This window comes from Lathamus discolor, chromosome 1, assembly GCF_037157495.1.
Source record: "Lathamus discolor isolate bLatDis1 chromosome 1, bLatDis1.hap1, whole genome shotgun sequence".
NCBI lineage: Eukaryota > Metazoa > Chordata > Aves > Psittaciformes > Psittacidae > Lathamus > Lathamus discolor.
This window is the reverse complement of record NC_088884.1, coordinates 74839262-74854294: the sequence shown is the minus strand read 5'-3', so window position 1 is coordinate 74854294 and position 15033 is coordinate 74839262. Positions and strand designations below refer to the sequence as shown.

General features: G+C 45.9%; 1 protein-coding gene across 7 annotated transcripts in view; it reads right to left on the bottom strand.

Annotated features, from left to right (window-relative positions):
• Positions 1-15033, bottom strand: part of HIPK2 (homeodomain interacting protein kinase 2) — a 138209-nt gene that overhangs the window by 25178 nt on the left and 97998 nt on the right. For 5 of the 7 annotated variants that reach the window (XM_065680677.1, XM_065680687.1, XM_065680711.1 and 2 more), the window contains exons 6-11: positions 14580-14764; positions 10727-10889; positions 7874-8093; positions 6140-6261; positions 2249-2391; positions 1754-1933 (exon numbers count right to left, since the gene is read on the bottom strand). In XM_065680677.1, the coding sequence (XP_065536749.1) occupies positions 1754-1933; positions 2249-2391; positions 6140-6261; positions 7874-8093; positions 10727-10889; positions 14580-14764 (1013 nt within the window). The remainder of the gene's footprint in view (positions 1-1753; positions 1934-2248; positions 2392-6139; positions 6262-7873; positions 8094-10726; positions 10890-14579; positions 14765-15033) is intronic. The other 2 variants (XM_065680716.1, XM_065680725.1) reach the window with 1 other exon arrangement.

Below are 15033 nucleotides of genomic sequence, written 5' to 3'. Positions count from 1 at the left end.
GATATTTACCAAAGCACACTTACTAAAGCCCATTCCACTAATTTCCCACATTTTCTTTCTTCCTTGTATTTCTTTTTTCTGCTTATTACAGAACATTCGCAGACTCAAAAATGAAAAAGCCCCTAAGTTCTGGTTTTGTTCTACAGTGGGGCTGAAGCCTGGGCTGCACGTTCAGCTTGGCCTGAAAGCTAACAAAAGGAATAGGTGACATCCATCAAAAGGAAGTCACTCTGGACCTATCGCACTATACCAACTTACACAGGGTCTTTTGCATAACAAATGGCTACACAGTAGCATTTGCAGTGCTTTTTGAATACCAATGAGCAGCATGGAGTACCCTCCTCTCCAAAGGAGCATGCTCCTCATTTGGCTACAAAAGCATCACCATTAATGAAGCTGTAGAAACCCTTTGCTCTGAAAGTGTCCAAGTCCTCCTGGATGCTGCCACCCTCCCCCTGGAGAGGGAAGGGAGAGGGGAAGCCTTGCGCAGGCACACTGGTTGCAACAGGCACTCTCTTTTGCTGCCTTGCTGCGGATGTAGCTGCCTCTCTACACCAGGAATGGACTAAGACAGCTGGAGCTCACCCAAAGTAAATGCAACATTTGGGAGCAGATAAATGGGAAGGATTTAAATAGCGGCCTCTTAACTAGAGTCAAACTGGTTGTGAACTCAGACATCCTCTGGCTCCAGTCCAGTCCCCCAATAAAATCACAAGCTCCTCTGTTTCTGCCAGTGCACAAGGGGTGACCCATTTTGGTTCCTCCTTTGCACTGCTTTGAATTTTTTAAAGAACTGACAAATTCAGAGCCCAGAGGACTTTCCCCAGAACAAATGCACACACATCTTAAACAGCCTTGTCCTTTGGGCAAGATTACAGTGCTGTGGCAGGCACTGCAATCATCCTACCATTTGTGAGTTGTGCCACATAACACAGGATGAACAAAAACCCAGTCTCCTATGAGAGTTGGTAGACCTAGGTGTCTAAGGACTGTCCCTGTATGAGATGTCCTTATAAAATGCTCCCTGATTTAATGCTGCCATGATTCTTAAAAGGCCAGTGCCAGTATTTGTTGCTGGAGAGTACTGCTGAACACAGGGGCCAACCACCTATGTTAAGAGCTAGAGAGCTGGAAAGTGGCCTAGAGCCACCCCAGTCCTCCACACTGCATGGCATTAAAGCTCAAAAGATAGGTCATCATCCCATTGCTTTTGAAAGGGCAGATCTCACATGCACACATGAGCACATGTTCCTGAAGAAGCACCTGGAGTTGTACCACCCTGTGGAAATGGAGATACTGCACCTCAGGAAGTGCTTCCTCAAGATGATGTGGGAAGAAAATGTGTGGTGACTAGGCACTGAGCCATGCTGACCTGACAATATAATTATTTCTTTAATTATGGTGACTGCAAGGCCTTGAGTAATCACAGCTGCATAACGAGACATATGAACAGGTCCTCAGTGTCCCATCCTGCATCCCCTTCCAGCCACTAACTCCTGCACAAAATGATGCTGTGTATTAAATGTGCCTGACTACCTTCTACCCCCTCCTCTCTCCTGACCTGGGTATGGAAGTGAAGCAGCAAAGAGCCCAAAGTCACAAAGCGCTGTCTAATCATTCGTGGGCCACGGAACACACTATTTTGCCCCACAGATGTCAGCAAACATCCCCCTCATCAGCACTCCTTCATTGCAGGGCTGCATTCAGAACCACCCAGGTACACCAGGTGGTGACTGGGAGCTGCAGCACTCACCGGGGCGCCGACTGGTGCTGCTTGCTCTTCCTGGCAGAGGTGGTGGCAGCGGGTGGCTGGCGCATGACATGTGCAACACCCACGTTGACGGGCTGTGCTGCAGGGAGGGTGACGTGGCTGGCTAACAGCGCGGGCTGCTGCATGATGGGGTTGTAGTGGCTGCCATGAGCGTGGCTGTTCCTGCAACATGGAGAGACGCACACGTTTGACATGCCTCTTTCACAGGCTCCCACTGCCTTCACCAAGGCTCCCTTCTCCAGGGAACTCCTTGGCTCCCAGTTCCCCCTGGATGGACTGTTTCCCCCATGGAAGTGACTGAATGGAGTGGCATGGGCACAGCACTCCAAGAATGGTGAATGGAGAAGATGCTCATAGCTCTTAGACAGGTGGGCTGCCCTTCTTCCCCTGGTTCTGCCGTCTCCCAAGACCCCATCCCTCCCACCTCCTCCAGCACTGCTGGGGACTTCGGGGAGACTCCATGTGCTTCCAGTTTACCTCCAGTCTGTCAGTGGTTGGGTGCCTGCCATGGACTCTGGGATGACGGTGGCATGCTGGACAGAAGTGTGGGTGGCCACCCCAGTCAGCTGCTGCCAGGCCGGAGGGAGCAGGATCTGCTGAGTGCCACTGGGCCATGCTTGCTGTCAGACAGAGGGAAAACAATTTCTTAACAAGAGGCGTCATACACTGAGTGTGAGTGGCGGTCCATGCTCAGCTGCAGCTCTTAGTAACAATCATGGTCATACTACCTAGCTCTTACCACATTTTAGTCAGAGATGACAAATACTGCTAGGAAATCACTGTAAAAGCAGTAAAATTTATCAATATAGAGAGTGCAAACGAGGGGTGGGAAATATCCTTGCCATCCAAAGCACCAGCTGTGTTTTAAACTAGGAATGGGAGGGATCGAATTTGGCCAGTATTTCAACCCAAACATGAAACTCTTTAGTACCTTTTAATTTTGACTCTCCAGATCAGCTGGGCACCATGGTCCCATTGTTATTTCTCCCCTCCTACAACCAATTTTCCTTCCCACCCCAACATGACCTAAAGGAGCCTAAAGGATCTAAAAATGAGAATTAACTTTTCAAGGACCCCCCTCCAAAAAAACAAGCTTTTCCCAGTTTGGCTCCAAAGTTTGTCTGCCTTCTAATAGTCTGTGTTGCTGAGGTAGATGAAAAGACTGCTTTGTGAGGCCTCCCAGCAACATCTGCGATCTGCAAAGGATGGACCATCACAGGGCTACTGAGAGCTGTTCATCTAAGGACCCATATAACCACGGACTGGTGCTGCTTGGAGCAGATAGGAAAAGGAGGCAAAGACACAGAAAGATCAGGGAGGAAAAAAGCTTTTTTCTCCTTTTTCTTTTTTTCCCCAGCTTTGATTTAAAAGAGGAGACTGAACTACTGTTGCAGTCAGTCCCAGGGGACTACCTGCACTTACTTGCAGAAAAAACTGCTTCCTCCCTTTTCAGAGAGAGAACTGAACAAATCTAAGCTCCCTTCATGACTGCAGTGCATAAATTCAGATGCAGCATCAGGGTCCAAGCACAAATTCCTCACTCATTAGGTAAGGACCACTGAATCATTTAATCTGCAGATAAGACTTGTCTAGGCTGATCCACCAGCATGGCGTGCTGTGCCTAAACACGGGAGGCTTGTGCCAGCAGCCACAACCTGTTCTCAGTTATTGCATTACTGTGAAATTGTGCTGCTGCTGCACTGGCCCATGCATCGGGAAGTGGCGGGTCCCCCAGAGTGATGGAGCTTGTGCTTCCTATGTAAAGCAAGAATGACTAATGGAGTAAGTGTGTTTGTTCTGAAAGCCGGTGGCAGGACATCAGTGGGAAGAAGTGTTGTTGGGAAGGAGTTAAAAGAAGACAAAATCAAGAATTCAGGGCATTATTAAAGGACAGGGGACATTTCTGGGACACATCACGGAAGCCTGCCAGGAAACTGTACAGATTTGTCTGTTTTGAGATCTGAAACTGCAGAGAGCTATTAGCAAAGACAGGATCAGCCTCCTCTCACTGGTCTCTGCATATGGGATGTGGACCACACTTGCTTGAGAGCATGAAAACAGACCCAGAAAAGTTACGAATTAACTTTTTTTTATAGAGTTACTTTAGCCACTAACTCTGTCTTGAAGACTGCTTGCTCTGTCTAGCTCCACGCTACAGGCTGCAGACACACAGCTGACAGAGATGATGCTCAAAATCCATCCCTGCCTCTGCCTGCGATCCCTCCAACTTCTCTCCCTCCTCTAGGACTGCTAGTCCTAAACAAAATGCACAGGAGAGCTGGACACTGGCTGTGCTAGGATGCAGTAAGGCTTTGCCAGCCATAGCCATCCTGATGTGGGCAAGCACAGCGACCTGCGCTGTGTGCTGGGCAGGGGAAAAAACGTGATGGCACTAACACAGTGCTGGGAGCACAAACAGCAGCATCATGCCTGATCAGGGGGACAAATAAGTAGGGTGGAAAACCAGAAGTGGGCTCTGGAGGCGCTAAGCTTTCTGTTGGGGACAGTCCCTCTTGTAGCTGGAGCAGTCACACGGTCCGATCTGAAGAGCATTAGATAAGCAGCTGTGCGTGAGAGGAATAGCTCTCTGCTGGGAGAGAGACACACAGCCACTCAGAGATCAGATGTGACTACAATGCATTACAAAGAAGCTGTGTTTTTCCATTCAGGAAACTGGAATTGGGTACAGATTTGTTTATCAGACCAGCTGCTCAGCCCGTACTGAGTGAGGCCCACGGACACCAGATGCCACCGGCATCAATCAGAGCTCCTTGCCATCAGAGCAGCAGCTAGCATTTCTCACTGCATGAGACAGGCAGATATATCAACAGGCAGACTACTTCTGTTCTATTAAATAAATAAAAATCTACGCAAGTGAGGAGCATTTCTCAGAAACAGCTTCAATTCCCTTGTGGAAGTGACAGTGAATAAAACATCAGCGCAAATCACAGGAGGGGCAGCCCATGAAATGGGAATTCACATAGCAGGGGCAGCACAGAATCTGGTAGCAAAGCTCCTCCTGAACAATCCGTCCCACAGATTGTGTGGTGATCCCAACAAGAACAACTCAAGAAGAAAGAGGGAGCCAGAGGTCCTGAGATCTTTCAGGATCATGCTGTCTTTGGGATGTTTCAGACCTGACTCTCACCCCTTCTAGCCCCACGTAACAGCACACCTGAGGAGGTCTGTTAGAACCACTGACTTCTTGCACAAGCAATAGGTGCTTACAACTGTGCCTGCAGATTGCTTCTTGCTTTGCCATTGTTTTTCTCTCCCCTCCAATTCTCCTTTCCTACCAAGCAAGAGAGCCCATGTAGGTTGTTACAACATGCTGCAACAGGAGATAGGTCTGATGTTTCAGACAGCCCTCTAACAAAGACTGTTACTGGGAAGGGGTAAGACACATTAGCTAATGGAAATCATTCAGCCTGCAAGTTGTGTTTCGATCTATTTTCACCAGATAAGCACAAGAGGCAGCTGCCAAAAAAAGGCCACTGCACCAACAGGCTTACTCCAGCAATGCCACAGACTGACATAAACCTTGAAGTCTGCTGGTACCCGCCTGCCTATGAACACGCTGCCATTAATGAATGCATGGCAGATAACCAGTCCTGAGTCAGAGGCATGAGTTTTGATTTGTAAGTTACCTTTTCCAGGCTGCACAACTTAATACTAAGTAAATGCAGATTCACTGAAGCCAGCACAAGGAGGAATGGGAATGAACTGCTCCTCTTTTTTGAGGAGCTGGGGTTCCGCTTGACAACATGCGTGCAATTGGTGCTACCCATTCTTGTTTGTATTTTTTTCCATGGGAGGAACCACGCTTTATATGTGAGTGCATTTTGGACAATTGTAACAACAAATGCTGCTGACAAGGAATGTTTCTTGTCTGTGGTGCCCCTGGCTCTGCCCCCTCCATCCCTCTCTTAAGAGCAGAGGGGCAGCTCATGAAACAGAAGGGTGCAAACTTAAAGCATGAAAGGTATCTCTTGGCAGCATGCTATTCACCAGCGCAGCTGCTGGCTACAAACTACCACTGAGACTGCAAGTTCAGGGGGATTCAGGAAGGTTATTACCTGTTCCTCCTCAGCAGAGGCCTGACACAGCTTCCCTTGAGGCTTCCCACCGATTCCAATGGAGAAGCAGAAGGAACGTAGGTCTTTCCAGAGACTTTTGCAGCTCTTGACACAGCCTTTGAGCTGAACAATGAACTGAGGTTTGGACATTTTGGAGAAAGCTGGAGACTGTTCTATGGCTGCCCAAGTCTCCGACCACAGAAGGCCCTCAGACAAAGCTACTCTCCTCAGCCTCCAAGAGCTGAACACCACAAATAATACCTGTCAAGCTTGGTGCTTCACAGCTCCTTACCTGTGCGAGGAGTCCTGGCTGGATCTGAAGAGGCTGGGCCCCAGGAGCCTGAGTGACAATGGGAACGGCATTCTCCATCCGAACTGAATACCCAGCATGCTTCGAAGGGGAGGCTTGTAACCCTGTTCCACCAGCACAGGAGTTACAGCATTAGCCATCAACAAAATTACTAGGAACGTGGGTCTGCTTTTTAGAGGTGCCTAAAGGCACTCGCTGATGCCAACTTCAATTGCAGTGTTCAGACCCTCTGAAAAATTAGGGTCTCGGAGTCCCATGTATTTTACCCCCACCCAAAGATACCCATTAAGTGTTCATAAATATGATACATGTATAAGGGGGAGGAAAAGAAATTTTCAAAGATGTTAAGGGTTTAACTGAGTTCATTTTTTAGGGTATCTCAAATAAGTGGGAGACATCTCAATACAGTGTCTGCAGGAAGAAAAGGAAGAGAGGGGAAGGAATAACTTCTCTTTCCCCACATTCTCTGGTTTGACAACAGAAAATGGTCCTTGCCAGCCAAAACCCATTGCTACGCGAAAATGTTCTCTTCTGAACAAAGCGGGATGGGAATCCAGAACTACGTGATCCCTCAGCCTTGAAGGGGACAGGTGATTTTCTCTTGTACAGCTTCTCAGGCTTCTTATTTAAAAGGCTCTGATTTGACCATGTAATCTAGCACAGCCCAAACTCCCAATTACTGCTGACTTAGCCACACACACATTAGCCTAACTATGCTGGAGAAACCTTCCCCCTCCACACCACCTTAGTACGTGGTAGGGCCTCTGCTACCTCTTCTGCTTTAGAACTTTCTCAAGACAGCGAGTGGAAGATGTTAGCTTACATATTCTAGCAATACATTTCTGAAGTCAAACCCCTGAGATGCATTTTAACTATGTAGAAGAGGTCTAGCTGAACTCCACTAGTTCAAAAGAGCTTTGATAATCCTGCAGAACATTTAACAAGTGCCTAGAGACTGCTCCACAGACAGGCTTGTAGAAATGAAGAGCAGAAGTTGCACCAGCTGAACCAAGGTCTATTTAGACCAGTTCCTACAGATACCTAGCTAGTTTTTCCAAATTGCTACAGCATGTAGAGTCAAGAGAAAGACAAGTGGCTACATCTCATCTTCACCCAAGCTGTCTGACACTGTGGTGCCTGCTACCAGTATACACAGGCAGAGCTATCTGAAGCAGGGCTGGTGCTAAAGGAATGGTACTGCTAAATGGTCATGAGCATCTGTTATGAGGGCAAACCCTCAACTCCACCAGCACCACACTCCCTGCTGAATTAACCTCCCGAGTCCTCCTTTTAACAACTACATCACCGAGAAGTGATGAACCCATTATTTATATACTGATCTATCATTGTTGTAGGGAAGAGTTTTCAAGCTTGCCAAAGTGAGGCAGAACAGCCTCAAACTCTGTTCAGGGCAAAGGACGACAAATATCCCATGCCATTCCCCAGCTCCATCTCAGAGCCTGCCCTACTGTTTTAGACCACCCTCATGATGCTGAGACCTCCTTTAGACCTCCAACTCCGGATGAAGGTGCCTGCAAGACTCTCCGCTGTTGCAAACATTTCCATCTGCAATAACCTCGTTGCTCTGATTTACTAGGCCAGCACTTCTATTGTATGGCCTGCACAAAGGAAGCTTGCTTCCAACAAGAGCTAGATGGAACACTGCAGTGGGGAGGGAGCAGTGACTAGCCAAGAGCTGGTGAGGCTGTTACCTACCTTGGAAGCCTGGTGGGCAGACGATGAGAGCTTGCTGTAAGGGGTCGGGCCGGGCACAGATCTGCGCTGTTCCTGTCTGCAGGGGCATGCTCCGCTGGGCCACCGCAGCCATGGATGCCGCTGAGGGCTGGTAGAGTGCAGATTGGTAATTTAGTATGGAGACCTCAGGGTTGGCTAAGGAAATAGTGGCACTGGAGGAGGTGGGAGCCAGGTTGGTGGTCTAAAGGAATGACGGGAATTAAAACAAAAACAAACAAAAATGAGGGAGATGGGTACGCTGGAAGAAGCAAAATCCAAAGATAAAATAAAAAAGTAAAATAGTGCAAGATAAAGTAAAAAAAAACCAAACAACAAAACAACCAAACAAAACAGACTAAAATAAAAAACAGCAAACCAAAACCAAAGAAGGGGTAGAACTGGACACTGAGGAGCACAGAGGTAAGGGTAGCGACGGGGAAGGAGCACAGTCTGCCTCAATGACCGCAGCTGCACCATGCAATGGGATCTCCAGCCACATGGCACTGCTGTTAACTGCTCAAAGACAGCACGTTCTCCAAAGCACAGCTATAGTTCCATTTATCACCCAGCTGGCTCTGATTTCCAGCATGATGAAGATGGGTTCAGGAAATGGTACTTGTTCCCAAATCACACTGTTCACTCATCATGTACATAGCTCCAGAAGCAGCTCACATTTCTTAGGTAAGAGAAACTCAGAACCTCCATGCCATGTGAAGCCTTGTCCTGAGAGGAGAGACCTATTCCAGCATTTCCTCTACCTTGCATCTAAAATGGCACATGCCCTTATGTTTTGAATCTGATGGAATCAGATGTCACAACAGGAGGTAATAATACTACGTTCAAAGTTCATGACTTTAAAATCTCAGAGCAGGAACTCCAGCAGGGGATGTTGCAAAGCCACAAAAATCAGCCCAGGGTTCTGCAAAACATCTAGAAATCTGAGGGTGACTTGTTTTTCATGAGGACTGAGTCTGGAACAGTTGCAGACAAACAACTCCTAAACAGCTCTGCCACTGCCCTATAAAAATAAGTCCTTAGCATTCATGTCTAGGCAGCTAGGCTCTACCTGACCAAAGCCCACCTTCCCCCTCCATGCAAATGCACCAGCATCACTGATGGAGGTTGGTCATACAACACTTTCTCATGGTGAATGTATGAACCCAGAATCAGGCTTTGGTCAGGGCTGCAGAAGACATTTCACACTGACCTGGTTGCCACTGGGCCTGAGAAGGGTGACTATGCTGCACTGCCACAGCCACAACCATAGCCACAAGGGATGCGATGGTGAAACATTTCTTCTTCTTCCTCCTCCCCTCTCTGTGCAGAGGCAGAGAAGTGCAATCTGTTCCCCTGTACAACACACTGAGCAGCAACCACAACAGCTCTCACACTTCTTATCTCAGGAGTCCTAACTGGAAGGAGGCAATCCCCAAATATGCTTTGCAAAGATAGGGAGCACCAGTGAGCCAAGATGAGTTGTACGTTGAACAGAACGGTGAAAGGTTTAGAGCTTGTTCAAATTACAACACCCTTCCTGGAAATGTTTCTACTGCTTCTTCTAGGAACACTGGAGATACCAGTTCTGCTCACAACACACACCCCTTATGAGAATTCAGATTACCATGGACCTCCTCAGCCAACAACTGATCTCAACATCAAGTGAGTAGCAAGGAAACGAAAGCAAGTCTGCATTTCCTACTAGCAACTGTGGTACAAATGGTGCCTCTGCCCTGCAGCTGGGGCCTAGGGAAGCATGTAACATGTATTTCTTTAGTCAGCATCTCAGATACAGCCAAGAAAGGGAACCAGTGTTTGTAACTAATACCCTATCACACCAAGACATGATCTATCTCCGTGTGCATCTGCTTAATGAATTGCTCCAAAAGACTTTCTGTGATTACATGCATTGAGAACTGAGTCATGAAGTCTAGTTTTCTGAGTGACACAGGAACACCCTGTATATCTATACAGACTCCTTTAGCTCCCTTGCTTTCCATCACTATTTCTGCAATGCCACCTGCAATCTCTGGAATGAATCTTGAGCAGCCTGTTCCCAAAACACTTAAAAGACAGTAGCTATTTCTTGAGCTTCAGTCTCCTATACTGCTGTCCCTGGTCCCTGAAGAGTTTCCTTTCACTGTTGTAATACAGCACCACGGTAAAAAACTTAGCCTGCTAGTCACACAAAATCTGTCAACCCAGCACCCCCCAACACTGGGGCATCTAAAACTTTGGACAAGAGTCCAAAGCATGACTACAAAGCCAGAGCCCACCAATGGGGAGTGCAATGTGTTTGGAGTGAGGGTATGTGCACAGGGTTCCCATGTCAACTGCAGCATGTGGAGTAAAACCAATGAGAGATAAGAATACACATTACCACTAAACTCTTCTTTCCTCTTGACTGGTTACAGTGCTGTGTCTGTCACAGAAGGATTTAAACTCTTTTTTCTTCAATGCCAATTTGAAGAAGTGCTGTTAAGATCACTGATGTGACCCAGGGAGTGCAGTCCTGCCTGCTGCATTAAGGGAATAAGGAGCTTTTCCCCATAGCAACTTCCCAAGTAAGCAGGATTTATCACCCCCAACAACAACATAAACAATGAGGGCAACATTTCACCACTGCACAAACTGTCACAAGATTACTTCTTGCCTGAAGAAAAGAGAATGAGGAAGAGCAGAAGAGTAAGCCCCAGAATGAGGAAGAGCAGAAGGAGAGTTAAAGAGTATCATATTTTTGCTGGCATGTTAAATGGGATGCTACTTTGCTTTTTTGTCTTCTAGACCTCACTGACCTAAATGTTTCAAGCACTGGCTGCTTCTGATTGATGACCTTACCTGGTTGTGGACTGTGTTCAGCTGGTTGTTAAAAGTCATGGTCAAGTTGGTTGATGTACTTGGGGCTACATGGGTGATGAATGGTGTCTTGCTCTGGTTCACTGTGTCATACATATTCACCCGCCTCTTGCAAATCTCCATGTTCTGGAAGCAGGACTTGACACTGTGTAAGGAGGAGACAGAAAATCAACTGACCAACCAACACAGGTTAACAGTTCCCCACAGTGCCCCGCATTAGGTCTCCACATCAGGCTTGGCATTTTCGAGGCTCTTAAAAACCTGTTATTTTATGCAGGTCTCTCTTAACCAGTGAAACTCAGACTAACCCAGTACTGAAGAGAGCTAAATGGGTGTCAAAATGACAGTGGCTGCCCTGGCACTCCTGGGTGCCCCCATGGGTCCGAGCACTACAGTGTAAGACAAAGAAAGCAAGAAAATTGGTTGCCCTTTAGGTGGCAGGGCAAGAAATACAAAGCAGCTATTTTAAAAGACTGAAAGAGACTGAGAGCAAGAAAGATAGATATTGTTTCTTTCTTATGATTTAGCCTCATGCTTTCTGCCCCAGTGCAAGCCTAAGGGTAGTTTTAAAAGTCTTTTGCAAGGAAGAATTTTACTGCTCTTGGTCACCGAGACCCCTGAAAAATCTTACTTGCTCCTTTTAAAAAGTTCACTGAGAGCTGAGTCCAGCCAAGTGGATAAAACATTGCCCCTGTCTGCCTAAACACTTCCTCAGATGCTTATCTTAAAGCACATTAGCTGTCCTCCTGCAGTCAATGGGACGATTCATATCACAAAAGGTTATGCCAAATCAGATGTCCTGAGGGAATCAGGTTCTGAGGTTATCTCAGTCTTGAGAATTGCATCTCTGGGGGGAAAGACTGCAGCTTCTTCCTCTACACAGACTTTCCTTTAAATGTTATTGATATAGCAATGGAAATTTTGAGAAGTGTAATATTTTGTATCCCCAGTAAAAGAGATGAAATACTCTCTGCATCGCTAGAGCACTCTAGGTGTCTGGTACATGGAACTGCTGGTATTTCATTTTTATAATTGGGATCAGAAGCATACAGAGGTTTAAGAGATACAACATAGTAATCTTGTGCAGAAGTGTGTTTTTCATAAAATATCATTTTATTCAAGGTGTAAAAACCAATACAGGTTTTCCACAATTCTTCCATAATAATTGTTCTTACAAATGAGACCTCAAAAGCTGAAATGCATTTATTTCCATTATTCCAACCCAGAAAACAGAAAATGAAGCAGTGAAAATCAGCTGTAGCTGTAAAAAATCAGCTGTATGCATAATTTATTTTCTAACAATCTGTTAAGAAGTAGGGGAGATAAACACATCTTCATATAATTTTTAAGAAATAAAATGTCCCTTCAAAAGGAAGAAGCTTATATGATCCCTATTGGTCAGAAAGAGGATCTAAATCTTTTTATCCCTGTCTTATATCTTACTCATGTGGTCACCTTTCTTCTCTTACTGGGAACAGCTTGGTAAGTGGATCTGTGGCATAAAGACCTGCAGACAAGACAGGCTCAGGACACTGCATAGCTGCTCATTCATTTAAAAAGCTATGAAATACTTCTAAGTCCTAGAACACTTAGAAAAATCTAACACTTATTATATAAACATAGAAGACTATAGGGTTGCATTTTCCCAGTCAACTAAAGACTATAATCCTCTGTCCAATAAAGCCGAAAGCACTGGAAAGAGTGTATGTTCTGTATATACTGTGTGTTACCAAACAGTTTTATATAACAAGGTATAATCTCTACTAATGTAATACTGTGTTCTCTGTCTGTACTTGAAAAAAAGGGGAAAAACCAGAAGCCAGAGCCAGAGCAAATTCGACAGAAAGGCTGAGAAGTACTCCACAATGTAACAGCCAGGCAGTTTAATATGTGAAATGGGGAGCTAAACTTCCGTTGCTGTTTGCTTGTTTTGCTTAATTAAGCAAAACAGCCCCTCTCAAGCATGCCACAGCAGAGATTCCTTCCAGAAGCTGCACCTTCCATATATTCTCACATTCTTTCCTGCCTGATTTACTTTCAGGAGAGATTACAACTCCCGCATCTCTCGAGGCTTTGAAGCTTCTATTCTCAAACCCACAGGCAATCACACACAAAATTTCCATCAACTTGCCATGCTGGCTACAGCTTGTTGCTCTCTTTACCAATCACTGCTTCCAACATGGAGGGGCTGTGCAGGGTCATGCACCTGGCTGCTGCAGCATTTAGTATTCACAGACCTGAAGCTGAATTTTTTACTCGGGTAAAATTCTCACTGCTGTTGGCCCCAGTGATATTTTCAGCCTTTCTGGGGCTTTGCCTGAGCAGCCACAAGTGAGCACTTAAAAAATGAAGATGCGATTATGGTCTGTTGCACTAGCGGAAAGATTTGCAACGGCAATGCACTATGCCACAAATCTCTCCTATCTTACACATCGGCTCTTGCACCGTAAGAAGGACTGGGGCAAATTAAAGAGATTTTTGCATGTGATACTAACATTGTTAGAAAATACTGTCATTTTTTAAATTTATTACTGTTTTTACATAAAACTTATTTTCTGTTTAGCACAACAACCTTCCATCTTGTTTTCATTACATTTATCACTTACTATCTACGTATAGATAATAATGCTCAAAGGTGTCTGTGCAGGGTAAGTCTAGGTCTACATAAATTGTGTACCTACTACCTTACAGTAAGCAGCTGCTCTTATCTTGTGATAAATATTAACAAAAAGACAGCTACAGCTCTTTCACAGAGGGAACAGTACCTTAAATGAACTTGAAATACTGCAGGTAAGAGCACACATAGAGGCAGGAGAGGTGACACAGCAACCTGTTGCTCTGCAGCACCCACACAAACATACTCAATGGCTTTTTGAGGAGTCCCCTTTATTTTCATACTTGAGCTCCTCACAGTCTTTAAACACCCATACACATGGCACCCAGTGAAGGACAGTGCTGTGCCAGTAACTGCTTCCTGACGCGGTGAAGGGACAGCCTGCAAAAGCACCTTGAACTGCAAAGTGCTGTAGAGCAGGATATTCAAAGCTAGGTGTCCTGAAGGCTTTGGGAAGCTCCCACTATGTGTTTGCCTTCACTTACCCCTGAGAAGCTTGACCTTACGTGAAGTGCCCAGGGGAAAAGAAAGCAATATGCTGGGTGCAGGTTTCCTGAGTTTTAGCTGCTGTGCTCTGTGACACAGCCTTAGGAGAAGGGAGAGTCAGGCCTGACACTTCACCACATCTCCATTGGGCAGTGGAGCCCATCTCTGTTCCACTCAAATGTGTCAGCTGAGGTCAGAGCGTGGCATTTAATGCTACATAGGCAAGCAACAGCAAAGCTGAGAACTGAGCTCCTTGTCCTGTTGTCTGTGCCTGTAAACCAGCCTGCTGCAGAAAAAGCTCTTCCTTCAAAAAACAAACAGCCCCAAACTGACCCCTGAAAGATGGGAAGGTTCTGGGAGAAAGGGCTGGCTCCCCACTGCAGATAAGGTTGATTACTGCAGTAACAATCAAAGACTATATAACTCTGAGATATACTGATACTTTCAGCACTAATTACATAATTTCTGCTGCATCTTAATGCAAACATATGTAATTATTGAATATTTACATAATGAATGTAGCACTCTCTGCAGTGTTTTAAATGCCAAGCACCTACAACACAATTCTCACAACCTTAAGAGGTGGCAATCCTCTTATTTTTCAACCAGAAAAAGACTAAAACCTAGGGGTTATGCATCTTAATAACGCCCCTCGGGTACATTTGTTCTCCACCACAATCAGCTCTCCTCTTCACCCCTCAATTCAAAGCACAAGGGAAAAAAAAAGCTACATACTGTGTGCTGTGCGGGAAATCGAGCAAGTGCGTCATGGTGACAAAGGGGTGGTTCAGAGTTTCAATGGGTGTTATTCTCTTATCTGCATCTATCGTCAACATTTTCTTTAACAGATCTATAAACTCCCGCCGGTCCGCCTTTTCCACCAACATATCACTTCCTTCCAAATCTGTTGTCATGTTCACCTAGAGGAGAGAGGACAAGGGTGAGGGCTACAGGGAAAGAGCAGATGGTCAGGTCTCCATCGAACTGTGTTTACTCCTTGTTGGAGCACATGCCCTGCAAGCCCCGCTGTCTGAAGGGATAGTTGTTGAAGTCACACAGCAGACTCTGCGGTGGCTAGTCATCTGGCTTGTGTGTGTCAGATCTCTAGACAGTCTGCTAAGTGTTTAGCTCGCTTGGGTCAGTGGCTAATGAAACACTTAGTCACCCTCCAGTGAAGATGAACAGCTTC